This window comes from Thunnus thynnus, chromosome 7 (genome assembly GCF_963924715.1).
Source record: "Thunnus thynnus chromosome 7, fThuThy2.1, whole genome shotgun sequence".
In the NCBI taxonomy this organism is placed as follows: domain Eukaryota; kingdom Metazoa; phylum Chordata; class Actinopteri; order Scombriformes; family Scombridae; genus Thunnus; species Thunnus thynnus.
Window position 1 is genome coordinate 25,501,470 of NC_089523.1, and position 27,961 is coordinate 25,529,430.

Sequence of the window (27,961 nt, forward strand, 5' to 3'; positions counted from 1 at the left end):
AGGTAAAGTTAACTGGAAAGTCTAAATTACTGGCATGTGAACATGTGAGTGTGACTTATTGCAGACCTGTCCAGGATGTAGACTGCTTCTCACCCAATGTCTGATGGGATAAGCTTTTGTCCATTACAACCCTGAACAGGATTACTTGTTCAGAAAATACATGGATGAACGATTCCATCATTTTATCATAATAGTTAGAACATAAAAGGATGCATCTTCCATAATAAAGTATTAACAAATTGACAGTTCATGAAGATTTACTGAAATGTCTCAACTGTTTTTGAAAATCCTAAAGATTTTACATCTAATTTCTTTTGTCCTAAGACAGTACACAAAAGGATTTACAAGAGATGGACCAAGGATGGCCCCGATCATTAAGCCATGGCGAGCCTCGAGAGTTAATACCACACCCATCCTTGTCAAGACAATGCGGATAAATAATGGACCATAATAACATGTTACCACAATAAAGTGACTCAAACAAGTGCTGCCCATTTTCCTTTTGTTACTATCTGAGGATAATTTGACAAAAAATATGATCAAAACGTATGACAGGCAAATAAATGTGAAAGTGAAAAATAAAAGAAAAAATACTATGACAGTAACCAGATTGAAGTAGAGTCTGGGATCAACACATGTAGTTCGTATTATGGCAGCATAGTCACAGAAAGTATACTTCAGCGTTGAGTGGCAGTGAGGGAGAGGTAGCAGAGTTGCTGGCAGAATGGATACAAAACCACAGGCAACAATCCACAGGATATATGTAAGGACAAGAGTGCGCACATTTGTTAAATAAATGTGGTACTTAAATGGACAACTAATAGCAATCAATCGATCAAATGCCATAATCGATAAAGCAAACATCTCCATTACCCCTCCCAAGTGGAAAGCAAACATTTCAATGAAGCATGGCACATAGGATATGGTTTTAACACCAGCAACTAGAACCCCAATCATTGTTGGACTGGCACTGGAGGTGTACAGTATATCAACAACAGCAAGGTTGCAAATCAGAAGATACATTGGTTTGTGTAATCGCTTGTCATATATGATGAAGAGGATGTTCATCATATTGGCTAATATAGCAAGAACATAGGTAATTAATATAACCACACCAACCACAAAAGGCTTTTCAGTTTTGTCAAAACCACCTATAATAAATTCTGTTACTTTGATTGAAGCATTCTGTAAAGGCATATTCAACAAAATATCAAGATGACAAAAATAGCTAAAAAGAAGTTGATGAAAATACTCTTCTTAAAGCAAAAGATCATTCAATATATATCATAAACAGCCAGTTGTAATCAGATTTGAAAAAGGTAAGTTGACCTGAGCTCAATCAAACAGATTTCACAAGAACTTACAATTGAGTTTTAAGGCTCAGCTGAAAAGTAAGTTTTCATTGGACGGCCCCATTGTCCAATCACACTGGATACTGACACCAGCTAATTTGAGCTACTAGCTAGTTAGCTTATTCTAATTATCAACATCTGAAATCCTATATCCTAGATAATCAGTCATTTATCTGCAAACTAGGGGGGGATGATATCACCTAAAATCAATATCAGGATTAATTGTCACATTTACCTCAGTCATGATTAATCAAACTATACCTTATTAAGTACACCTGTCCACAAGTGTCCTCACTGTGGAACTCTTATTAATTGTTTGTAATTAAATACTGAAAAATAAACAGAAAACCCTGGATTATGACTTATGTTGTCATATTTATTTACCATAGAAGAACACTTGCAGGTATTTGTTTGCTAAAACAGGAAATTCAGAGTAAAATAATGCCATTTCACATACCTTCCAAACGTCAAAATAAACAATATAAATAAATTTGAATAACACTTTTGGGATTTTTGTCATTATCTTATCAGGCAGATCTTTTAGAGTGACATTATTTCAACAAATGCTTTTGTAACAGACATCTGAAACAATGAGCCCCAGCTTCCCGAAAGTGGTCAGGAAGCTGAATGCTTTACAGACTCAGGGCTAAGTTGTAGCTAACCTCAGTTCTTCCATCAACATATTCAGCTGCTGGTAAACAAAACTAGTGAACTTCACTTGGTTGTTGAGGAGTTGTAGCATTTATTTTCTGACAAACTGTAGGTCATACTGAAGATTCTCTGTTACATTTACAGTTCACGGCCAACATCCAGCATACCTGCCTGCCTGTCTTGAGCGCAACCTCTTTCTCTTTCTCTCCTGCACACTCACACAAGAAGCTTAGTTTTGTCCTGTATCATGTTGAATGAAACCAAAGTGTTTCCATATGACAAAACATCTTTTTTTCTGTGCCAACTTCTCATCTGCACCTCTCCCCAGCTGCATTTCCCTTGACTTGAGTCTGAGTTTTTTCTTCACTGGACACCTTAGATTAAGTACATCGCTTTAAACTGCAGGTGGACATTCTGTATGAAGGAATGAATTTATTGAAAATTTCCATATGACTGAAACGAGGTCGATTAGAAGGCCATAATGTTGGTTTCGGTTACTTTTCCATTAATTACCCCACCATACTGCAAACAGTGTTTTAATACCCATCACTGAAGAAAGCGAGCCAACTGTTGCAGCTCAGAGCACATCCCCTAATAAAGAGGTCATCAATGCTCCACAGAATACAAGAAGAAAACAACAAGCAGGGCTAAGATGGGCAGAGTGCAGGAGTCAGTGAAAGGCTGGCCATTCCTGGGGCCCAAGCAGAGAAGCGCAAGGCCAAAACAAGTTTAGTTGATAGTGAGCTACAGGCTTACACGGCTAAATGGTAATGTGCCTCATTTTGTTAAAGGAGACAGCTCCATTTATTTATTGTTTATTTAATAGGGACCATGCACAATACATTTATTGTACCAGATATAGTCAAAAGTTTATTTCCATCTGTGGTCTCTGGGCGGAGACCACCAGTGACGCGCAAGTTATTGAATTAAAAGAGAACATTCCCTTTGAGCCACCCAAAGCCCCTCCCTAGAGTCATCCATGCCTGACTCAGTCGCTGATTAAAGTGCAGCCATTGCCTCTTTGGATTCAGGAAACAACTTCATACGCCAGGGGAGTAATGGATAGGCTGAGTCACCCAGGGTAACTAGCTGTCACGTCTATTCCCTCAAATGTTTCCATCCATCTTGGTCTGTTGTCCTGGCTGCAATCATATAGAGAAGAGGAAAAACAAGAGCACTGTGGACTTTGCCAAGTCCAACATTTATATCCTAAAACTTATTGTCTACCACACCTTGTAAAATCCATTTCGATTGTAGTAGTCTGTTGGAGCATGCAGTAGAGCCACAGCAACTTCTAATAATCCCTTGTCATGAAAACCTTGAACTATTGTTCTCAAATCAGCTGCAGAGGGTGTTTTGATGTGAGCGTTTGTGTGTTTACACTGGCACAATGTTGAGTGTCGGTCACCCACAATTTGGAAGCATTCAGCCCAATACAGTCACTGTAGTAACGCATAAAAAAGGAAAATAGACTTCAAGCATAAATAAACACTTTGGATCGCTTTTCCCGTGCATGAATGTGACTCAAAGCGGTCCACATGGCCTGTGTCCACAGCTGGATTGATTAAAATAGTTTTTCAGATAACAGAAAAGCTTGGCTGAAACGTGTCACTCTGATTATATTAAACATTTATCAATACGGAGGTAAATATGGACCAGTGTCAGAAGAACTAGGATGCTTTCTGTGTAAATGGGGTTAAGTTTTGTTTTCCTGTATCAGCAAGGATTGTGTTTATTGGTTATTTAACCAGCGAATTGTCTTTGCATAAACAATGCCTTCCTCTAACTTTTCTTATTTTTTTTATCTGTTTGGCATCAGAGGAGCTGGAGTCTCCCAGCACACTTTGACCGAGAGGCAGGGTACATCCTGGACCGATCAGTCTATCACAGGGATAACATTGATATTACTGGTCAACCACATTCATATTAATGGATAATCTAGTGATTCCAGTTGACCTTAATTGAATGTCTTTGGACTAAACAAGGAAACCCATGCAGACTTGCGAAAAGTGTGCAAACTACGCAAAGAAAGTTCTAGGTTCTGAGTATTGACCACTGTGTCATTCAATTTTATTGTGTGAATTCTCATCCAATATGAACTTTTATGCTGCCAAAACTAACCTCTTGTAAGCACCAGTTTATTGTCAACAAATTTGTTAAACTGATTTGCAAAGTTACATGTGCAAATAACATACAATTAATGATGTTGTGTCAAAAGGTTTTGTCTTGGAGGCAGAGTGACATGTTTGTGCAACAATACAATTGAGCTCCAAGAGGAAGCTAATTAGTCTCTCATGTCAAAAACAGTCTCAAGTGTGTGATTAAAGTGAGCATGTGTGAGTGTAGGCCTCTCTGTGTGCATCCTTGTACCTTAGTGAATTCTCCTCTCAAAACAATCTTATGTAATGTTGTTTTACCCTGAAGGGCATATTTTTATGTACATATGCCAAACACTTTTTTCACACAAATTTGTTACATAAATCATTTTCACTTTTTTGTGTTTTTGAGAACATCAACTCTAAAACCAGTGATTTTCTACATCAACATCTAGATAAGTTCCATACACTTTGGAGACTAAAATATTACATTCTTATCTGTGTAGCCTGTAAGGCAGCAATACATTCAATTCAATTCACTTTTATTTATATAGCGCCACATCACAACAGAAGTTATCTCAGGGCATTTTTCCTATAGGCAGATCGAGACCATACTCTTTAATTTACAGAGGCCTAACATTCCCCTATGAGGAGGCACTTGGCAACAGCAGTAAGGAAAAACTCCCCTTTAATGGGTAGAAACCTCGAGCAGAACCAGGCTCTAGGTGGGCAGCCATCTGCCTTGACCATTTGGGTTGAGAGAGAAAGAGGGAGGAGGAGGAGAGAGAGACACAGAGAAGCATACATACCATACTTGAGGCCTAAAGCCTCTCTGGCCAAAATACATTTGTTCAGAGGAGGAAGCACTGCCTGAGACTGCATGTTTGTTCCACAACAAGAATAGAGCTCTTATTGTTTAAATGTTATGAAAGATAGACATTTTTTTAAAAAAAGCTGTAACTAGCAAATGTGACATTTTAATTGATAACTGCTTCTTGTCATTACCTAATTGACGTGACTTGTTATAAAACTAAATTAAGTGTGAGACATACATACACAACTTCTTTCATGGTAAATTTACCATCTGTGTATCTGAAGCTTCAGTTAAGTATCACTTACAGCACTAATCATTTTTGCTACCACTATTATCATTATTATTATTACAATTATATCACTAAGGCTATAAATATACTAATAAATATGGTAATAACAACAAGGCATTGTCTAACAATTTAAGAAATTTAAAAAGAAAAGAGAAGCTAACAGGCTCCATATTTCAAGTTTATTATTTGCTTGTAATCTTGAGGGTTATGCTGTAAAGACATCCACTCTGCGTAAACACACGCTATGTGCTGAGAGACCACCATTAAACACTAGGGTTATTAACTCTCCTTATGCAGAGTCAATTTAGATACACATTGGGATTTTCTTAAATGACAGTTGTTTACTCCTACAGGCTTTATAATTCATTAGCATAATTGAATTAATGCTTCTTTCCTATTAACCATCACGAGGTGAGTGTTCCTTGCTATGAAAAGTATATACATTTTTCCAGTCACTATGTGGTTTACACTCCAGACCACTGGATATGCATCTACTTTGAAATAAGAAACTTATAAGAAACAATAGTACTTTTACTATTAATGTTTCAATTACACAATGATACACAATCAATGACTCCAGTTGGTTTACTGTCATTTTTATTCATCTTCAGAGTAAATGATGGATATGTTTCTGCTTGATGGAAACCTACCATTAGTGTGGCCTAGAGAGACTGATTGAAGAAATGGGAGTAATACACAGAGAATAAAAAAAGAATGGCTACCATTACTTCATCACAAGGCATATGGTAAAACGTCACTTTAAGAGGTAAATCCACATGTGAATCAGCAGAGTCAAAGACAATTGACAAAGACAATCACCAAAGACAATTGGTTATCAGTATAAGAAATGGCATACAAGCATTGCTATAGTTTATATGCATGAGACAATGTTAAAGTGTTTTATCTAATGTGTTCAGTGCCTCCATTTTTCTTTTAGGAAATTTCTGCTCCATTATGGCAGAAGAAAATCAGAGCACTGTGATTGAATTTATCCTTACCGGATTCCCTGGACTTCATTCGAAGTACCAAGGCATTGCCTCAGCTGTACTGTTCTTAGTTTATTCCTTAAATATGATAGGCAATGCAACAATATTTTTTTTATTTGCAACTGACCGCAGCCTTCATAAACCAATGTATCATATCATTCTAAATCTGAGTGCATGTGACATTCTCTTTAGCACAACCACTTTATCTAAGATCATCAGTAAGTACTGGTTTCAATCAGGGACCATTTCATTCACTGCTTGCTTTGTCCAAATGTACTTTGTTCACTATCTTGGCTCAGTGAATTCCTATATTCTCTTCCTTATGGCTTTAGATAGGTATCTGGCTATTTTCCATCCTCTCAGATATCCACTTGTTCTTAAAAACTCCACTATCTGCATTATCAGTATTACTGCATGGGTTATTGCCAATGCAGCCCCTTTAATGTTAGTTATTAGGGCCTACCCTCTTCCTTACTGTGCCTCAAACATAATCAATCACTGCTACTGTGATCATATTGGTATAACAGTGCTAGCATGCACTGACAGGGCCCCTTATGGCTTTCCTGCTTTTGTGTTTGCAATGGTTGTACTACTGGGGCCTCTGGCATTCATATTTTTTTCATATTGTTCTATAATCATAGCAGTACTTAAGATAGCAATGGCTATCATGCTGTATAGCCATTGCCCCTGCATGATAAATCCACTTATATGCTGCTTAAGAGCTTAAGACATGAGAGAAAGCTTGAGGAAGTACTTCAATAAAAGGACCATTCCACAAAAAGAACAGGTCTCAGCTATTTGTAACTGATAAACCAATGCATTATTCAATGTTTTACCTTTCTTGTTATTAGTCACCTCTGTTACCTGTGTATGAAATTACTCCTTGTGCCTTGGTTTTGGCATTTCTGTCTCTGAAACATCTAAACGCAGCATAAAAGTCTGGTATTCTCTACAGTAGAGAGTGACCAGAACCCTGGGCTAATACAGCAGCGGCTGAGACGCGCCTCTCAGCCCGGATATGGTATCTACACCTATAAGCATAGCGATGGTTGAAGAGCAAAACCTCCTATCTGAAAAATGCACTTTTTTGAGAAAACTAAAAAAAACTTGTTTTCTTGCAGAATGCTATTTGTTAAGGATACCCAATACATAATACACTGTTTTTGGACTATATTATTATATTATGTGTTAACAATACCGACTAGATATTAAAGCTTTTGCACTTGGTGCAAGTTGGAAAAGGTTCTACAAAATGATGCTCTAAATTAAGTTAATAATTTAAATTAAATTAAAAATAAAATTAAGTTTGTTTTCAAGTAAAAAGATGTAGTAAATGTAATAGTTACTACATTGTAGTATACTAGAGTCAGAATTCCTTAAGTGGGAAATTACTTGAAATCAGTGTATTTGCTTCCTTGTCCACTGGAAATGAATGTTCAGTGATTGTGTAACCCACTCGTGCTGTAGCCTCTCTACACACCCAGGGACTCTGCGTTGTGTTTTTGTTTTGTTGTGTGACTTTTCTGTCACAACGAAGGGCGGGATTATCTTGCAGACAGACTGAATATGAGCAGCCTTCCTTGTTCTCATCATTCAGAGTGAAATCCGCCAATCAGAAAATTCTGCAGATAGGAGGTTTTGCGCTTTGGCCATCGATAGCTGGACTGTCTGTGCAAACTAAATAAAAGGAACAATCTGATTGATTTGGGTGTGCAAAACCATTTTTGTGCTATGAAATTGGAAACTTTGGTTGCATGGACCCAAGTCCCCCTTTTTCTTTTTGGTTGAGTGATAATATAACTGTAACACCACAACCAACCACAGTATATGTAATCCAAGATTATAAAATAGTCCACTATGAGGAGGATTTTTTTTTTTTTTAGATAATAAATTCAATGCAGGCCACAGGTTCGTAAGACGGCTGTATGGGAAAGGCTGGTGGAAAAGTATCCAAAGTGCAAATTTAAAAAATGATGGAAAGAGAGACAGAGTTTATGAAATTTCAGATTGTATGTGTGAAAACTCAGTCTGTGGGTGTCTGTGTTTCTGGCTTAGCAGTCGCAAAACAAGATGTTATTTTGATGGGTTAATTTAATTTGCAAGTTGTTTATTTCAAACTGTTATTCCATATCCTAAAATAATACTAAGTCTGCTAAAACTAAAACTGCCTAAATCAACAAGGGAATTCATGAGGTAAGCATAGCATAGTGCACAGAGAATATCCCACTCCAAACATTTCATTACGTCAGTCACTAAGGAACATATATAAGATGCTGTATAGAATTCAGATCGGCTGGGTATGCAGGGCAAACTTGATATTCAGGATTAGGTTTTGCCTCTAAGTTCTCTAACTAAAAAAATGTTTCAGTCACTTCAAAGGTGATGGACGCCATAGAGACAAATTATAGATAATGTCTGAATGATGATCGATGACTTAATAGAATCATGCTCATTTCTTTTTAGAGAGCCTTTTTTGCACATAAATTATAATGATTTATACAAATATAACAACAATCAAAGACTTCATAATAACTGGATTCCCAGGACTTCACGCTACATATTATGGACCAGTGTCTGCCCTTCTTTTCTTCACCTACTTGGTTATTCTTGCTGGAAATATTTTTATTTTAGTTTTAATTGGAGTTGAGAGGCGTCTTCATAAACCAACATATCTGATCTTCAGTCATCTGGCAATGAATGATTTATTATTTGGTACAGTGACCTTACCAAAAATAATATCCAGATATTGGTGGGATGACAAGATAATATATTTTGGTGCCTGCTTCACTCAGATGTATTTTGTTCATGCCTTGGGAGCAATTCATTCTCTCCTTCTGCTGATTATGGCCCTTGATCGTTTCATCGCAGTTTGTCTTCCTTTAAAATATCCAGTTCTTATTACAAATAACACTATTTCTATTGCTTGTGGGTTGTCATGGATTGGGACACTTCTGAGGATGATTGCAGTTGTATTACATGCCCTTACCTTGCCTTACTGTGACTCAAACTTCATTGTGCAATGCTATTGTGACCACATTTCAATTACAAGGCTGGCATGTGGTGAAGATGTAAAATATGTTAAGACGGTTGCTCTCGGTCTTGCAATGTTTAGCCTCCTGCTTCCACTTTCATTTATATTGTTTTCTTATTTTTCTATCTTTTTAGTTGTTATGAGAATACCAAACACGGAGGGACGATACAAAACCATATCGACTTGTACACCACAGTTATTAATATCCTGCCTATATTATTTACCAAGATGTTTTGTTTATCTGTCTAATGCGGTAGGGTTTACTTTCAGTTTGGATGTCCGCATTTTCCTGATATTGTTGTACAGTCTTCTTCCTTGTGCTGTTAATCCGGTTATATATTGCTTCAAAACCAAGGATATGAAAGATGTTTTGATGAAGATATTTAAAAAAGCTAAGATTGGAATGAAGCAAGTTTCAAAGTAATGCATATAGATTATGTGCATTAACTCTTACCATATGTATAACCATCTGTATAACTAATGAAAAATATTTGCCCCGCTAATTCACATCAATTCTAGAGTAATTCAGATTTGCAAGCTTCTGCTAAATGTCCTATATTCAATACAGTAGTATGGATTAATTGTTTTACAGATGTGCACTTTTGCAGATCTGCAAACTAAGTTACAGTACTAGTTATATAAGTATATATTTTCTGTAAGTTCTGTAAGTAAACACAAATAAAAAAGGAAAGCAAGATTGTCATGATTCATGTTGCATTCAAATAGAAGAAACAATACACAATCCCACACACAGCAGCTACTTGTTTTTCTTTTACATTTAATGTATGTTTGTTTCACATTTTGATACATTTTAATCAGCCTGATGTTTTTTCTTGTGAGTTGCAAATAATATTTACAACGCTATAATGTCAGATCCAGCTAACTGCACAGTATTTACAACACAAACCTAAGAGAATGAACAGAGTGTATTATATTAGCACACCTAATCCAACAGAAAACCAGCTGCTCATTTGACCCTTTATCAAGGTCTCACATGGCAAGTCAGGTCTTATCTAAACAGGCTAGTCATTTTTATTATTTTTGTTAAATTAATAAATATTAATTTATTAATTTAAAATTAATTTTTATTCTCCAAAAACATTCTTCACATATATTCAGTATAAAAAGTTTCCTTGTCGTCTTGATAAAAAGCATTACATTTAGTACAAAACATGTTATATATAAACATAATTTTTAAGAGAAAATATTTAGGGAAATTCATTTTCTGGTCAAGGCTTGTTGGACACAAACTAAGTTGAAAACACATGGTGTTTCAACTTTCTTCAGAATGATGTATTGTCTTCAATGAAAAGAATTAATGAAAGGAAGAATGTTTGTTTGTTTTTATGTTGTTTTCATTAAAAAATCATGAAATTAGTTTTCTTCTTTCATCAATATTAATTTTTGTTTCATCTAAGCTTTGAAAAAGTAAAAGAAGAAGTAGGAAGTGTCTGCACTGTTTTGATTTGTTCCCTGAAAAAAGAAGAAAAAAAAAGAAAGTGTGATTAACGTTATGATCCTTTGAGGATATGTTAGGTCAAACTTGATAAAAGGCTGATATTACCTGGCACCCAGACATTCAAATGAGCTTTTTGATACTGAACTCCAATCCAAAGAGTAAGAGCCACATTAAGACTTAAAGCAGGAAAAAGAGAAGAGCATCGGTGTCTTTAGATATACTTTGTTCATGGGGTATTTTTGATAGCTGGGTTTTGGATGTCTTTGTCAGACTGCATGGCATGCTATTAGTATATTCTAATAACTAAGAAACTAATATTTTAAAGGTCTAATCGGTGCTTTTACCTTCCAGGTGCTTAGTTGTGTCTTGGCTCTGACTTTATTGTGAACTCAAATTATGATTGCCAATGTCACAAGGATGAAAAGCTTCTTCATCCTTGGATTCCCTGGACTTTCACAACAGTATTATGGACCTGTGTCGGCTCTGCTTTTTTTCTTCTACCTAGCTATTGCAATAGGAAATATTTTCATATTAGCATTCGTGATTTGTGAGAAGTCCCTTCAAAAACCAACATATCTGGTCTTTTGTCACCTGGCACTGAATGACTTAACATTTGGCACTGTGACTCTCCCAAAGATCATATCAAAATATTGGTTTGGTGAAAGCTTAATTTCATTTTATGGGTGCTTTACACAGATGTTCTTTGTTCACTATTTAGGATCAGTGCAGTCTTTTATCTTGTTGGTAATGGCTCTGGATCGATTTATTGCAATTTGTATTCCACTGCGTTATCCTGTCCTTATCACAAACAACATCATATCTGTGCTCTGTGGCTTTGCCTGGTTCATTCCTTTGCCTTTGATGATAGCTGTTGTACTCCATGTTCTCACATTACCTTTCTGTAAAGCTAATGTCATTGCTCAGTGCTACTGTGACCACATTTCTATAACAAGTCAGGCCTGTGGTGAGGATGTTAATATAGTTGCAGTCATTTCTCTTGTTATTGCCATGTTTTGTCTCTTGCTTCCTCTTGCATTTATCTCGTTTTCTTACATTTCCATCATTGTGGTTATTTTAAAAATGTCTAACGCTGCAGGCCGCAAAAAAACCTTATCAACTTGTACCCCACAAATATTCATCACTTGCCTTTTTTACCTTCCCAGATGTTTTGTTTATGTGGCAAATACTGTAGGATTTGCTTTCAGTTTAGATATTCGCATTTTATTAATACTGTTATACAGTCTTTATCCTGCTGCTGTTAATCCAATCATATATTGTTTCAAAACTCAAGACATCAAGCAGACTTTGATAAAGAAGCTGAAAAAAACTAGAGTTGGGATTGAGATAAAACTTGCATTTTAATAAAAAGCTGACAGGTGAGGCTGAATGCATGTGTGACACTGAAGACTGACTTCACCATCACAATTTGGGTTTTACATTTAACTTCTACTGTTTGAGTCAGTTCTCAAATGCGAGAATTTGCTGCTTATCCTTGTCTTAACATTGTAGTAAATTGAATATGTTTGGGTTTTAGAGTGTTCATTGGAGAAAACAAGGCATTTGATAACATTGCCTTGAGCTGTAGGAAATTGTGATGTGCATTTTTCAGTTTTATGTTTTAGGGAACAAGCAATTAATCAAGGAAAATAATCAGCTGATCAATATAATCAATAATAAAGTAATTGTTAGTTGCACAACTGCAACTAAGGATTATTTTCATTACTGATTAATCTGCCAATTATTTTTTTGATTAATCAGTTCATCATTTTATCTATAAAATGTCAGAAAATAGTGAAAAATATAATTTCTTAGAGCCCAAGGTGACATCTTCAAATGTTTTGCTTTGGCCAATCAACAGTCCAAAGTCCAAAGATATCTAGTTCATTACTATGTATGACACATAAAAGCTTCAAATTCTCACATTTAAGAAGCTGCAATCTGCAAATGTTTAGCATTTTCCTTAAAAAATGACTAATCAATTATCAAAACAGTTGCCAATTAATTTTCTGTCTATTGACAAATCAATTCATCGACTAATTATTGCAGCCCTAAAAAAAAACACAAGGACTTTGTTTGACATGAGCAGTACACTAATAACCACCAGGCTGAGATTTAAGCTGAACCAACAATAGTAATTAATGTCCAGGTTATTCTAAACCATGTTTGAGCCAGTGACAGCCATTATTTGCATGTGTAAACTTTGTAAACTAGATTTTTAATCACCTGACTTTTTGTGCCTTTGTCTTCTTGTCTTCATTAAAATACACTTATTTGTACATTTCTGTCCAAACACCACAGACATTTCGATGAAATGTTGACAATGTTATCTCTGTCATGGAATGTTAATAAATATGGGGCAACCAGTGGGTCCTCCCTTCTCTTCAGGCAATAAAGGAAACTAATCAAATTTGTATTATTTGTTCATTTAGAGTAGTTTAAATAAAGATTTCATATTATGATTCCATAAAACACACAGACTTGCAGTCCTTAGTTTAGACTTCCTACAGTAATGCAGAGCAAGTTTTATCTTTTTCACTTATTTAATCTTTATGTGACCAAAACAAAGTCCCTTAACCATCTCCAATTTGACATTACACAATGTAAGATAAAACTTTTAACCACACAGAGTGAACAATTGATACATCAATTCCTGCTCCCATTCACACATGACCCCATGCAGGAAATGCTCCTGAACATTTCAGGGATAGACTGCATGTGTGAACTAGGCATCCTATTTTTTTGACTGTATAAAAAATAGATTTAAGTGTGACCACACATAACATATTGATCAAAACTGTTTTTGTGAATCATTACATTCCTAATATTCAGCTGCTTCCAATACCAATTTTAAAATTTATTTTAAGTCACCCAGACCCAATGTATGGACACCAGAATATATTGGCCAATGGTAACACAAATGCAATTGCAATTTATTTCTTGTTAGGTGGTAGTCTGGTGACTGAAGTGGTGCAGCTGTGGGTGTGTAAAATGCAGATCAGACAATTTTGCTTCACATTTTGGCCTAAAATTGTGCTTGCATTTCCGACTGCTTAAACTGCATCATATTGCAAACTCAAGCACAAAAGACATTTTTCATGACAAAAGGCTTTTTTTTCACTTTCTGCATGGGCACAAAATTTTGCTAGTTAACATATTATGTCACTATTGCAGTAACTGGCACTAAATATAGATGCTTTAAGTTCCTAATTAAATTGTATGGGCAGGGGGGTTGTATTGCTTTTTTTTTTCTTTCTTTCTTTTTTTGATACAGTAGTAGCACTAGTAGTTGCCAAAGTCAAAGGTTTCAAAATCTTAAGTCTTTAACAAAATTGTACTGATTTGTGGGACATATTAACACATACAGGAGAAAAAACTTCAGTCAAAACAGTCATTTTAATATGTTTAGTTCAGCGTCAGAAATGCCAAATTTTAGCTCAAGCATAATATTTCAAGTTTAGGCTGTAAATCGTAAATTTGTTTTGCTATGTTCATGAGAAAGTTCAGCGGGAGCAAAGCAGAGCCATTCAATCTTTTGTCTATAATAACATTCAAAACATTTCATGACAAGCTCTATAAAACCACTTGGAGTGTTCCTGTGAGAAGTTAACCTGAAGGAAAAAAAACATCTTTGTTTAAGGATTGCCACAATATTTTTTCTATACGGATTTTGTTTGGAACAATTTAGCTGAAACTGTTTTTATATTTATTCCTCATGGAGGCATGTAGGCTTTCCATTAAGTAAACTTTAATTTGTTAATGAAGGGAAATGGAAAACCATAGCGTTATTTGGGCACTTCCATTCATTCATTTGAGAATATGATCCTTTGAGGATATGCCTGGTCAGCTTTTGAAAGGAGCAGATATTATCTGTCACCCGTCCTTTACACTTTTACATGCTGGTCTGCGATCTAAAGGGTAAGCCTCTTACTTAGACTTGCAGTTGAAAACACAAGATAACTCATGGCTTTAAATGTCTGATAACTGAATTTACATACTTCTATGCTAACAATTGTGAAGCAAGTACTGTAAAGGATTTATGATAAATGCTTTTACCATCGGGTGAGTTTGGAACTAATAAATTCTTATCAAAGAGAGTGTAGAATGAATTAGATGTTTACTTTAAGGGCTGGAAATTATGTTTTATTGCAGTGCTCACTAATGTTAATTGTTTTCAAGTAATTGGTTTGATCATTTACCTTATTAAATGGCAAAACAATGGTAAAAAAAAGTTACGAGAGCCAAAACCAATGTTTCGAAATTGCTTGTTTTTTCTGACCAACAGTCAAAAAACTCAAAGGTATTTAATGAACAATATAATGAAAGAAGCTTCAACTTGCAAATGTTTGGTGTTTTTCATGACAATCAAATGTAGTTGAGTTGATTTATTGTATCGATTTAGTGACTAATCAGCTCCACACAGCATTATGTATGTTATTGTTAGTTCATGTTATATATTACTTTTGACTACCATAACTAATTCATTTTTTATTGATAAGTATATAATATATATTGATAATTTTGGCTTCCCTTGTCTTTGTTCTGATTGTAATAGGTGATTATGATCTACACCAATGTCACAAGGATGAAAAGCTTCTTCATCCTTGGATTCCCTGGACTTTCACAACCGTATTATGGACCTGTGTCGGCTCTGTTTTTCTTCATCTACCTAGCTATTGCAATTGGAAATATTTTCATTTTAGCATTCGTGATGTGTGAGAAGTCCCTTCAAAAACCAACATATCTGGTCTTTTGTCACCTGGCACTGAATGACTTAACATTTGGCACTGTGACTCTCCCAAAGATCATATCAAAATATTGGTTTGATGAAAGCTTAATTTCATTTTATGGGTGCTTTACACAGATGTTTTTTGTTCATTATTTAGGATCTGCGCAGTCTTTCATCTTGTTGGTAATGGCTCTGGATCGATTTATTGCAATTTGTATTCCACTGCGTTATCCTGTCCTCATCACAAACAACATCATATCTGTGCTCTGTGGCTTTGCCTGGTTTATACCAGTGTCTTTGATGGTGACCATTGTACTCCATACACTCACATTACCTTTCTGTAAAGATAATGTCATTGCTCAGTGCTATTGTGACCACATTTCTATAACACGTCAGGCATGTGGAGAGGATGTTATAATAGTACAGGTTACTACTCTTGTTATGGCCATGTTTAGTCTCTTGCTTCCTCTTGCATTTATCTTGTTTTCCTACATTTCCATCATTGTGGTTATTTTAAAAATGTCCAACGCCACAGGCCGCAAAAAAACCTTATCAACTTGTACCCCACAAATATTCATCACTTGCCTTTTTTACCTTCCCAGATGTTTTGTTTATGTAGCAAATACTATAGGATTTGCTTTCAGTTTAGATATTCGCATTTTATTGATATTGTTGTACAGTCTTTTTCCTGCTGCTGTTAATCCAATCATATATTGTTTCAAGACTCAGGACATCAAGCAGACTTTGATAACAAAGCTGAAAAAAACTAGAGTTGGGATTGAGATAAAACTTGCATATTAATAAACTTTCATTCTAATAATGGATTGATAAATTGATGAGAATTTAATCATACGTCAGCTATTCACACTGAAAGTTTGGCTTCATTAACAAGAAATGTGACTGTAAAACAGAAGAAAAAAGTTTGCGCAATGTACAAATTATATTTTTGTGTGTCTTTGTGTTTTATCATTGTAAAGAATGCATTTTACAGGAATAATATCTACCTAAAGGGTACTCACTGTTTATCTAATGTGTAATCACTTTACAAATACTGCACTGTTTATCTTACAATGGATAAACAAATAGGAAGAAATAGTACTCCACAGTTTGTGCATTATGATGACTCTTAAATGACCACAACTAAAGTCTTCTTTTTACTCATGCAGTACACAAGGGTATATTTTTCATGTCAGTTTGGAGGGCAACATCTACTGGGAACTACCTATTTTGTTTGCGTATACTTCTCAAGCTTTTGATGAAGACATTAGTGTTACCATTTTGTAGCGTGATTAGCCCAATTAGATGAATGCTACCAAACCATGCAAGTCTTCATTTTATGTTCAGCTCTCCAGCTCGTAAAGTCCACTCTCATTAACCTTATTTTTTCAGCTGCAGCAGTCAGCTTTTTTCCAGTGAAAAGGCTTTGATAAATCCACTGTACATTACCTGCTCTGCACCAAACAACAGATAGACATTGTTAGTGACTCGCTGGTCAAGATACTGTAGCATTTAACAGCTACAGAGCCAGATATTTCTATCAGGACTTAGTGGAGACCAAAATAAAAAAGGACTGATTATTGGACTTACCCTCGGAAACATGACTCAAAATGAATGCAAATGTTGCTCTGTCTACAGAATATGTGAATAAAAATGTTTTCTAAATGTTTGCCATCCAACCTCATAAGGTGATAAATACAGTATGTCAATGTTGTGTTTTCAGCTTGTTCCACTGCCACCAAGTGGCCAAAATAACATATTCTGCCTAATGCAGTTTTAAAGGATGGGTCAAAATCTTTTTAAGGCTATCTAAATACAATACTCAACATGCTCATGTGGATGCTGAAAGACCGTTGTTTTTCTGCAATTATTACCGCTTTCCATACTGAAGTGATTGCACCCTTGTGCAACTCCACTTAACTTTGTTAAAGTTTAAATTGAGTGTGTGATGAAATCTTAGTGCTTATCTGTGGTGACATGATCATCTGCTGTATGTCCATTGTCAATGGGTCCAACAAACAATCCACTTTTCTTTTCAGAGACCATCACAAGCATAAAAACAACCCACAAAGACAAGGCTACATTACTCCTATATGAAATCTAAAAAGCACCCATTTTTTAAAAAATGTCTTAGCAAGACTGACTCATTTATAAATGAAAGAGAACCTCAACGCTTTCTAGAGGAACTGCTCAGAACAATGTTAAGCTAGCATGGCTAACACCAGAGAAAATAAAACATCATCTCAAAATCTCAGCTAAAGTTCTGCCTTTTACTCCTCATAACGTGCTTTGGATGAATCGTTTTAAGAGCTTTGAAATATTAACTCCATGTTCTGTCCTGTCTAGCTGTTGAAACACATTTTCCTCTGAGGCACTGCCCCCTGCTGGAGAAAAAATATCCACTGAATGCAGATGGAAATAAACTGGAAATACACTCAATCTGCTTACAGTGTATTTTAAATGGGTTATATTTAGACAGTGTTGGGCAATCAGGTATCACTTACTAACGTAACTTACTAAATACTTATTAAATAACAAGCCAACTGAAAGTCCTTCTCCATGGCCTCGCTGAACTCTTCCCACACCCAGGTTTTTGCTTCAGAAACTACCTGAGCTGCCACCCTTTTAGCCCTTTGGTACCCATCTGCTGCTTCAGGAGACCCCTGAGCCAGCCAGACCCAAAAGGCTTCCTTCTACAGCTTGATGGCCTCCTTCACTGCTGGTGTCTTATAGCAGGTTCTCAGGTTGCCGCCCCGACAGGCACCGATTACCTTCCAACTACAACTCTGAGCAGCCACCTCCACAACTAAGGTCCTTAACATGGCCCACTCAGATTCCATGTCCCCAACCTGCCCCGGGATGCAGGAGAAATTCCTCCATAGGTGGGAGTTGAAGACCTCATGGACAGGGGCTTCCACCAGATGTTCCCAGTCCACCCTCACTACTCATTTGGGTCTCCCACGCCTGCCCGGCAACTTCCTCAACCACCTTATCTAACTCACCACCAGGTGGTGATCAGCTCTGCTCCCCTCTTTACCCAATCTAAGACATGCGGCCACAGATCTGATGACACAATTACAAAATCAATCATCAATCTTTGGCCTAAGGTGCTCTGGTACCAGGTACACTTATGAACAACTTTATGCTTGAACATGGTGTTTGTTATGGCCAATCCATGGCTAGCACAGCAGTCCAGCAACATTGCACCACTCAGGTTCAGATCAGGCAGGCTGTTCCTCCCAGTCACTCTCCTCCAGGTTTCTCCATCATTGCCCACATAAGTGTTGAAGTCCCCCAACAACGGTATGGACCCGCGGGGCTGTGCCCCCCCAGGGCCCCACCCAGAGACTCCACGAAGGCCAGATACTCCAAACTGCTGTTCAACGCATACGCACAACAGTCAGAGTCGCCCTCCCAGCAACATGAAGTCGCAAGGAGGCGACCCTCTCGTTCCATGGGGAGAACTCCAACACCGCTGTGCTCAGCCAGGGACTGGTGATATAAAATGTGTAATTTTTCACCACCAAGTTTCGTGAGTTTCTGAGCACCTTTAGCCCCTCAAAAATGTGATTCATTTACAAGAATAATAATGATAATAGAGAAAAAGAAGAATAATACCTTCAGATACAATAGGCCCTTCCCACCACTCAGTGCTCGAGCCCTAGTAGGCTAGCACAAACTCAGTAGGGATTTAACCTTAACAAGCACATATTAGGTGGCGCTACAGTGACATGTTGCAGTACGTTCATGGGTGCAGTTCTTCTGTGAGTTTTACAAGGTAAGATTTACAGTTTAGATCCTCCACAGAACACATGAAATGACACTGTGGTGGTTTATGTTTTGTTTCCTTGAAATGTGTGCATAGTTGTCAGATTATAAGTTCTTGAGTATATTGTTAACACTTCCATGTTATTTAGCATTTTTCTCAACTTGTCACATCAAATAACTCTCTGTGCTTTCCTTTTAATAGGTTGTTATTGTAAAATCAAGTGATTATGTTCTACACTAATGTAACAAGGATAAAACATTTCTTCATCATTGGATTTCCTGGACTTTCACCAGAGTATTATGGACCTGTGTCAGCCCTGCTTTTTGTGCTCTTCCTAGCTATAGTGGTGGGAAATATTTTCATTTTAGTGTTTGTTAAATGTGAAAGGTCTCTTCACAAACCCACATATCTGATCTTTTGCCACTTGGCATTAACTGATTTAGCATTTGGGATTGTTACTCTACCAAAGATTATATCAAAATATTGGTTTGATTACAGCATTATTTCATTTTATGGTTGCTTTGCCCAAATGTATTTTGTTCATTTTCTAGGGGCGACTCATTCTTTCATCTTGATGGTGATGGCTCTTGATCGCTTTACTGCAATTTGTACTCCACTGCGTTATGCAGCCACTTTCACTAACACCACTGTTTCTGTGCTTTGTGGAATATCATGGCTTATGCCAATATCATGGATGGTGGGTATTGTTTTGGATGCTCTTACATTGCCGTTTTGTAATTCAAACATAATTGTGCAGTGCTATTGTGACCACATAGCTATAACAGCACTTGGATGTGAGAATGTAAGAGAAGTTCAGGTAGTTGCTTTTGGTCTTGCCATGTTGAGTTTGTTGTTGCCCTTGGGTTTTATTATCTTTTCTTATTTTGTCATCATCATTGCTGTTGTGAGAATGTCCAGTTCTGAGGGACGCATGAGGACTCTGTCTACCTGCACACCACAGCTTCTTATCACGTGTCTGTATTATATGCCAAGATGCTTTGTGTACTTGGCAAATAATGTGGGATTCACTTTCAGTGTTCCAGTTCGCATTGTTGTTGTAATGCTGTACAGTCTTTTACCTGCAGCTGTCAACCCGATTATTTACTGTTTCAAAACCAAGGATATCAAAGAAAACTTAAAAAAGAAATTCTATAGAAAGAAAATTAATTTCATCATGAAAACTGGATGAATTACAATCCAGAAATGTGCAAGGAACCAAATATGTTTCTTAAATCACATCTTGACACTCACTTTTACCAGAGAGCCTTCTAAGTAAAACAATTCATTTTTTACAATGCTGTACTTTGTTTTGAAATGTCACTATGTTATTGTATTATTTTGTTTTCTGCTTTTATATTTTCTCTGTCTTGTAATTTATTATTTTAGAATATTTGTGTCATTTCTCTCTGATTTACTATGTTTTAAAGTACTGTACCTATGTAAATAAAATCTATTATATTATTATTATAAAATTAAAGTAGTATTTATTTCTGATATTGAAGACTGTGCAGAGTTTGTGTCAACAGTGATCATCTTGAGATCAGAGTAGACACACACTTGAAAGGCAAAAGATGGTGGTAATGCACAGTTCAAGTTCAATGCTGTCAAACCAACTTCAAGCTTAGTTAAATACAATTACATTCCATGTATTCACAAGCTTTAGCGTGCTGGTTTTAATAGTCTCATGCCTCACTCACCGAGCAGTTTAGTGACTACAGACCAGTGGTGGGCTAAGGCTGTCTGAGGGGCAGGGGTGAAAAAACATAAAGGGCACCTGATATGTTCAGTGGGCCCCCATAAGCAGAGAACAATGATGCATGTTTGGTAAAAAAAAAAAAAAAAAAAAAAAAAAAAAGGCTACATCTCCAACTAAGATTAACATTTTATAGGGTGATTCAGAATATGAGGAAAACAACAACTCTGTATTAAAATGATTTACCTTTTAAACATTTGTTTTGCAGACATCTCTGTAATAAAATACAGGGAATGGATGTTTTAAATGTTTATTCCTCAAACACATCTTTTGTAAACACATTGAACTATTAGTTTACATACATTAGTAATGCATCCTTAATATAAATTAAGTGCAAACAAGCCTTGCTGTGACCTACCTCACAAATTGTAGTAGCATTAAGGTTACAGTTTAGACTGCACTGACAACCTAAAGACTAAACAACCTAAAGAGAGTGTGACTGAGCAAACTAGTGAGTACTACTGTACCAAAATCAACTGAATGGAATAATGTCAGCTACAACAACTACAACATGTTTTAAGGGTGTTTTATTTCCTAATGGTCAGCCTACATAAAGGATACATTAATTTCTACCATAATAGCCAGTTTACTCCATCGTAAAGGCATCTTACAGGGCAAAGTATCTCATGTTCTTCACTGAAAGGGCACTTAACCACATTTTTCTCCCATACAGTGCATCCTATACAGCACTAATTTCATTGAAAGGGCACCCATCACTGCACTTCAGTATGTTTTGTTTTGTTTTGTTTTGTTTTGTTTTGTTTTGTTTTGTTTTGTTTTGTTTTGTTTTGTTTTGTTTTGTTTTGTTTTGTTTTGTTTTGTTTTGTTTTGTTTTGTTTTGTTTTGTTTTGTTTTGTTTTGTTTTGTTTTGTTTTGTTTTCTCACTTTTGGGGGTTCTTTACAGGCCACTATAAAATTTTCTTCCACTGACAGGGCACCCAAGAGGGCACTTCATTCCAGACTGCCCTCTATAGCGCATTTCATCCTGATTTACCCATAACTTGGACAGTCATTACAGAACTTTGGCATGTTTTCTCCTTTGCGAACTTTAGAGGGCACTGATCATACTGTGCAGTATTTTTTGGTCCACCAGGGCACCGGTGGTGCGCTTGCCCACTCCCTAACAGACTCCCTGCAGTCAGGCCCTCACATTTCAATACAAACAATTCTTTCAAGAAATCTTCACAGGTATGCATGAGCTGATCTTTGCTTCTGTTGCATTAAACATGATGTTTACCAAAGCTTACACAGAAAACCTTCAACATCACAGACCTGAGACCTTTCACTGTATGTTTTTCTTAATATATGCAGTCAGACACTTTGAAAAAAACCTTGAATTCACATGAGAGTTGACACCTCTGAGTGTTAATCCACATCATTACACCAGACTACAATATTAAGTGATCAATATGGTTAAGATGGATCATATCCTTTTTAGAGTTCGAGACTAAAAGGTAAGATGTGTAGACAATTTGTGACATGCGGTAAAGTCATCATTGTGATAACCTGTGGAATATCTCATCTTATTCTTTTTTTTTGTATTACTACATCAGTATTGACGGTGAAGTATTATTTATTTCATCATTCTTTTCTAATTTCACTTCCAGGCTTTTATTTTATTTTCATTTTTGGTCAGAGGCTGTCTCTGTCTACAAGTGATTATGAAGTACACAAATATTACAACTATAAAAGACTTTATTATCACTGGATTCCCTGGACTTTCACCTAAGTATTATGGACCAGTGTCTGCTCTTCTTCTCCTTACTTTCACAGCTATTGTTGTTGGAAATGCTTTAATTTTAACCATTATTGTGTATGAGCGGACTCTTCACAAACCGACATACATGATCTTTTTTCACCTTGCAATGACAGACGTTATATTTGGGTTTGTGACTCTTCCAAAAATCATTGCCAGATACTGGTGGAATGATGTGATATCTTCATTTGGAGTCTGCTTTACGCAAATGTATTTTGTCCATTCTTTGGGAGCTATTCATTCTTTAATTTTGCTGATTATGGCCTTGGATCGCTTTGTTGCTATATGGCTTCCTTTCCGATATCCTGTTATGATTACAAATAAAACAATTTCTATTGCTTGTAGCATGTGCTGGGTAGTAACATTCATACGTATGTTGGGAATTGTGCTTCATGCCTTAACTTTGCCTTACTGCAACCAGAATGTCATCAGACACTGCTACTGTGATCATATGTCAATAACTCGGCTGGGATGTGGTGAAAATGTTAAATATGTTAAAATGGTTTCACTTGGAAATGCCATGGTAATTCTCCTGGTTCCTTTAGCTTTCATAATTATTTCTTACTTTTCCATTATCATAGCTGTTCTGAAAATGTCTCATACTGAGAGCCGCCACAAAGTCTTGTCCACCTGTGCTCCTCAGATCTTTATTACCTGCCTTTATTATGTGCCAAGATGTTTTGTTTATCTCGCTCACAATTTAGGATTTAGTTTTACTGCTGATGCCCGTATTTTAATAACCATGTTGTACAGCCTCATACCTGCTGTAGTTAATCCACTGATATACTGTTTCAAAACTAAGGATATAAAAGAGGCTTTGGTGCAGAGATTTAAAAATAAAAAAGCCAGCATTGCAATTTGCAATTCAAATTGACTTTCAACAAAATGTTATGTGATATTTGACTTAATTTATTGGAATCAGTCAGAAAAGATGAGTATAAAATATATAGGACCTGCTATATAAAATAATTCAGTAAATGATTAAATATAAACTTGTTGCTATGAAATGTTGTTTCATTTTTCTATATTTTAGCAAATTTTATTTGAGAATTTTTTTTTTAACTCTATATTTTTCTGAAAGATTTTTTATAATGTTTTTCTGGTGTGAATCAATCAAATAACTTTCTATAATTCTTGAAATCCAAAACTGTGATGGTCTGTTCATTTAACTGCAAAATAGAAATTCTACTGACTGACAACAACTTACTGCATATTATTATAATTATACTACAATTTGGTTGGAATCTCTCCTTGTGCAAGAAAGCATCTGGAAGATTTTCTTCAGAATATGAATTATTATTTTTGACATTGTGCAAAGTATCTGTTTGCTCGCAGGTTTGATTTAGAGTGCTGTATTTTCCCTGACTGAAAACAACTCTTCTGAGTATCTTGATTTTTGAGAATGCCTGTGAAATCATTAACTCTACTTCACACTGTGCCCAACACTGTACTCCACCTCTGACTGTAACCTTGAATTTGTCCACTAGATAGAGACAAATCATCAGTGTATGATCAAATCCACTTACACCTTCAGTTTTAAATCAGAAAATCAACACGTGAGGATGTGAGTGGAGGGTTTGAAGGGTTTTTTTTTAATGTTATAAGTCATTTGTTCACTGTGGTTCAAAAACATGCATCTAGAGAGAGTTTAACATTCTTTATTAGTACAGTACAGCAACAGACTCCACCTTCCATCCCCTGACCAGGATTTCTGTCTTTTAAACTAATTTTCTCTGCACACACAATTTTGCTCTCTTTGTTTTGTTATATGACATTAAGCTGTCATAACACAACTAATATCCTTTATCATTTACTTACATTCTCTTACTTATTGGTCTTTAGAGCATTTGAAAGCACAAAGATTTCAAGTGAGATAATGGAGAATGTTTCATTTTAATTCATTGAATTTAGGAGCACTATAATCTGTCATTTGATATCATGTTCTTATATACCTTTCACTGTTTGTGCAATACATGCTCCAATCAAAAATTTAGATTTATGTCACATTTACATTATTCATGTTTTTTGATGACGTAAACAGCATAATTGTATCAAATATGTTTCAGTAAAGTGTCGATGTAGAAAACTTTTATGCATCCCTTATCAATCTTCATAATCAAAAAGCACAAAAAATGCTACTTTTCTGGAACACATTGTGAAGCACATTTGATATTGTGTCAACTCTTTTTTTAATTATTAGTTGTATGATCTATATTTTATAATGTTCCTGACTAATCTAATTATGGAGCTGCTATATATGTGCAGAAGCGTGTCTGTCATTCTCCTGTTCTGATTTTTAAATTAAAAAAAAAAAAAGATCATATAAATACTTTGTAGTTTTCAATCTGACCCAAAAACTACAATATATTCCCCATCAAATTATTTCCTCTATGTCACTTTGCATATCATAGCTGTGACTGGGTTCAACAGGTAGACATGCAATATCCTCAAATACAGAAGCATACATGCTAAAAGGAAGATTCATATTGAAAATATTTTCCCATTGCTCAAAAGTACCAGAGGGAGTACTGTCAGCTTCAAGCTGATCTGCAGCAGACTGGCAGGTGTGTTTGAACAATGAGTTGACAGGCAAGATGCCTTGTTGTCTGAAGCTGCACGCTGACAGAGTCGATTGTTTATGTATATATCTCCTGGTGTTGATGATAGAAAACTGTCCATACTCAGACTCCAAGCAGGTAAATGTGCTGTCTGTTTCACTGTCAGATGACACACTGATCATCGTGGTGGACTTGGCAGGTCCAGGCCTCAGGGATGCTCCATGTGGCACTGTTTGCTCTATAGGAGAGTTTAATTTACTTATTTCTTCAAAAGTGAGACATTGCACAGGTTCTAGGAGCTCTGGTTGTAGGATCCTCTTTGTGCAACAAGGCTGTGTTTTCTGGGACTGCACAGTATTTATCTTAGTCAACAACTGTTTGTTTAGGGATGCAACATGTTCAGGTTTTGTGGGACTGTGTGTGCTGTCTTCACCGGGGCATCCTTTCTTAAAACCTTCAAACAGCATCCTCAAATCTCGCCACTGTTTAGAATCAGCGTTCACACACTTTGTGCTGTACAAATGCTTGTGCCAGCTGAGCTTGAGTGAGGCAGTGTCTGATAGAAATGCACTACAGATGCTGCTGATTTCATAATACTCCAGCTCACTGTTTGGCACTGGCTGAACACTTGATAGACTGGTATCACTGTAACACTCCATACTTGACCTCTGCCGATTAGCACTCATCAGATCACGCTCTTTCCCTTGTTCTGCAGCATCTGTTAGCATTCTGCTGTCATCAAAGCAAAACGCCATGTTGTCTGTCCCTTGCTCTGTTTTCTGTGGTGAGCTGTCTCTCTGACACTTTGGATTCCGTCGTCTCACTCTGTAAAGAGCAATAAACATTCCTATAATAACCAGGATGGAGAGAACTGGAATAATCACAGCAATGAGCCACAGAGGCAGGCTGCCCTGCATCTCAGAGCATCCATCATAGCTCTCTGTTGTGGAGATGCACATATCACAGACATGGTCCGAAACATTATGCAAACAGATGCAGGATCCGTTCTGCACCACAGGTCCACACTGCCATCGGTTTTGACAATGTGTGGAGAGACAGTTCTTCCTAGCTGTGTCATCTTCGGTGCAGGGAGAGGGCAGGCAGTAATCTGAAGAGCTGCAGCTTGACTGGATGAGAGTTGAGCTCGGCCAAACGTCCACCATCTCACTGTGTCCGCTGACTGGCAGAGTGTAACCTGTCACATTGAAATACTGCACACATCCAGTGAACCCTATCATTCAAAAAAGAATTAAGATAATTTGTCAGTTTTAAAAAGAGTTTACCACAGCATGCTTTGACACTTAAGACACGTCATACATACAATTTGTGTTTAGGGTGATCTATGTAAAAAGTAAGGAAAAATTAGTTCTTTGCTTCTGCTCTGCAGAAGGCAAGACCCAATAATAAATAAATGTTTTGCTTTTCTAATGCCTTTTGTTGAGAATATTTACATCTAAAAATAACTATATTTATTGATGGACCCTGTAAGGAACGTGACACTATGGCTTATACACAACAAAGATGCTCTCTTCTTTCTGATTTAGTGTTTTTACCTGTTAACATTTCCTGTAAGATACACCTGTACACACGTTTTATATTCTTCGCTTGAATTTGCTAAATTAGCAGTGTGTGTAAAGTAGTAATGTGCCTGAGATTTATTCACTACTTACAGAAAAAGAATGCATTTATTATTGTCATTGGTATTGCATGATTATTAAAATCTAAATTGTACTGTGAAAATTAAAGCAGACAAAATCTATACATTTTGTAATTTTCACATTAAAATCAAAAAAAGATAAGATTTATCTATTGTATATCTCACCTGCCTCCTGGGGCTTCGAATCTCCTGTCGGGGCTGAACCAAGAATAATCTTTTCCACATTAACAGGAGTGAGATCAATACTTCTGTCTGTGATGTTTAAGACTGCTTTTCCATCCAGAAGCAGAAAAATGTTCTGACCATTGCTGAACAAGGAGAGGACATGCCAGATCCCGTCAGCCACTAAGGAGTCCACAGTGAACTCTGACAGCTGTCCTGATAGGATGTCTTTGGAAATGTATACAGGCTTTCTGTCTTTTATCTGAGTTGGACAGAAGAAACAAGCTCTTTTACACTTCAAACATAAATACAAGATGGGTAAATGTCTATCTAAATATATTTTATACCCACCTTAAGCACAGTATATTCTGTCTGTCCGAGAACAAACATTAACACTCCATTATATTGGGTCTTGAATTTTATGTTAATCGCTGTTTGGTTTCTGCTGTTCCCCCGTTTCTCATCATCCAGCAAGTCCTTAAGCAGATAGTCTCTCTTGGATCTCTCTTTGATGACATACTCTATGTAGTCATTGCCGTTAAATCTCAATACAAGCTCCTGTGACATTTCTTCTCAAAGGGGAACGAACATGCGAACATATTTATTAACATACAATTCTAAGAAAAATAAATTCTGTATATCAAAAGGTTGTTTTTTTTTGTTTTTTTTTACCTTTGGCACAGTTTCTTCCAGTGAAAGGGCTTTTGCACTCACAAAGATAGTCAGACCAAAGGTCATGGCACACACCACCATTCTTACATGGGTTTCTGTGACATGGTGATGCTGTTGCCCGAGGACACCTACATTAAAGAAATATTTTGCTGATATTAACACTTTTTAACACTTTTTTTTGAAAGATTCTGTATTTAAAAAACAGGGTTTTTGTGTTTTACTGTCGTCTACCT

At 36.4% G+C, this 27,961-nt stretch overlaps 8 protein-coding genes across 8 annotated transcripts; 6 read left to right on the top strand and 2 right to left on the bottom strand.

Moving 5' to 3' along the window:
- Positions 1-270: 270 nt before the first annotated feature.
- On the bottom strand, positions 271-1,213 carry LOC137186896 (olfactory receptor 13G1-like). Its single transcript, XM_067595927.1, has 2 exons — positions 896-1,213; positions 271-415 (listed from the first exon to the last, which is right to left on the bottom strand). Exons 1-2 carry the CDS (start codon positions 1,195-1,197, stop codon positions 271-273), a joined length of 447 nt encoding a protein of 148 aa, XP_067452028.1. The 5' UTR covers positions 1,198-1,213.
- Positions 1,214-6,156: 4,943 nt separating this feature from the next.
- Positions 6,157-6,915, top strand: LOC137186778 (olfactory receptor 2AT4-like). Its single transcript, XM_067595827.1, has one exon. It carries the CDS (start codon positions 6,157-6,159, stop codon positions 6,913-6,915), a length of 759 nt encoding a protein of 252 aa, XP_067451928.1.
- Positions 6,916-8,677: 1,762 nt separating this feature from the next.
- On the top strand, positions 8,678-9,643 carry LOC137186897 (olfactory receptor 52E8-like). The gene has a single exon (XM_067595928.1). It carries the CDS (start codon positions 8,678-8,680, stop codon positions 9,641-9,643), a length of 966 nt encoding a protein of 321 aa, XP_067452029.1.
- Positions 9,644-11,074: 1,431 nt separating this feature from the next.
- LOC137186779 (olfactory receptor 52E8-like) lies at positions 11,075-12,040 on the top strand. The gene has a single exon (XM_067595828.1). It carries the CDS (start codon positions 11,075-11,077, stop codon positions 12,038-12,040), a length of 966 nt encoding a protein of 321 aa, XP_067451929.1.
- Positions 12,041-15,236: 3,196 nt separating this feature from the next.
- LOC137186780 (olfactory receptor 52E8-like) lies at positions 15,237-16,205 on the top strand. Its single transcript, XM_067595829.1, has one exon. The coding sequence runs from the start codon at positions 15,237-15,239 to the stop codon at positions 16,203-16,205; it is 969 nt and encodes a 322-aa protein (XP_067451930.1).
- A 3,191-nt stretch (positions 16,206-19,396) lies between these two features.
- LOC137186898 (olfactory receptor 52E8-like) lies at positions 19,397-20,359 on the top strand. Its single transcript, XM_067595929.1, has one exon. It carries the CDS (start codon positions 19,397-19,399, stop codon positions 20,357-20,359), a length of 963 nt encoding a protein of 320 aa, XP_067452030.1.
- Positions 20,360-22,584: 2,225 nt separating this feature from the next.
- LOC137186899 (olfactory receptor 52B2-like) lies at positions 22,585-23,553 on the top strand. Its single transcript, XM_067595930.1, has one exon. The coding sequence runs from the start codon at positions 22,585-22,587 to the stop codon at positions 23,551-23,553; it is 969 nt and encodes a 322-aa protein (XP_067452031.1).
- Positions 23,554-24,318: 765 nt separating this feature from the next.
- LOC137186318 (protocadherin Fat 4-like) lies at positions 24,319-27,960 on the bottom strand. The gene is made up of 4 exons (XM_067595154.1): positions 27,729-27,960; positions 27,408-27,625; positions 27,060-27,318; positions 24,319-26,468 (listed from the first exon to the last, which is right to left on the bottom strand). The coding sequence occupies exons 2-4, from the start codon at positions 27,621-27,623 to the stop codon at positions 25,054-25,056; spliced, it is 1,890 nt and encodes a 629-aa protein (XP_067451255.1). The 5' UTR covers positions 27,624-27,625; positions 27,729-27,960; the 3' UTR covers positions 24,319-25,053.
- Between the last annotated feature and the right edge of the window lies 1 nt (position 27,961).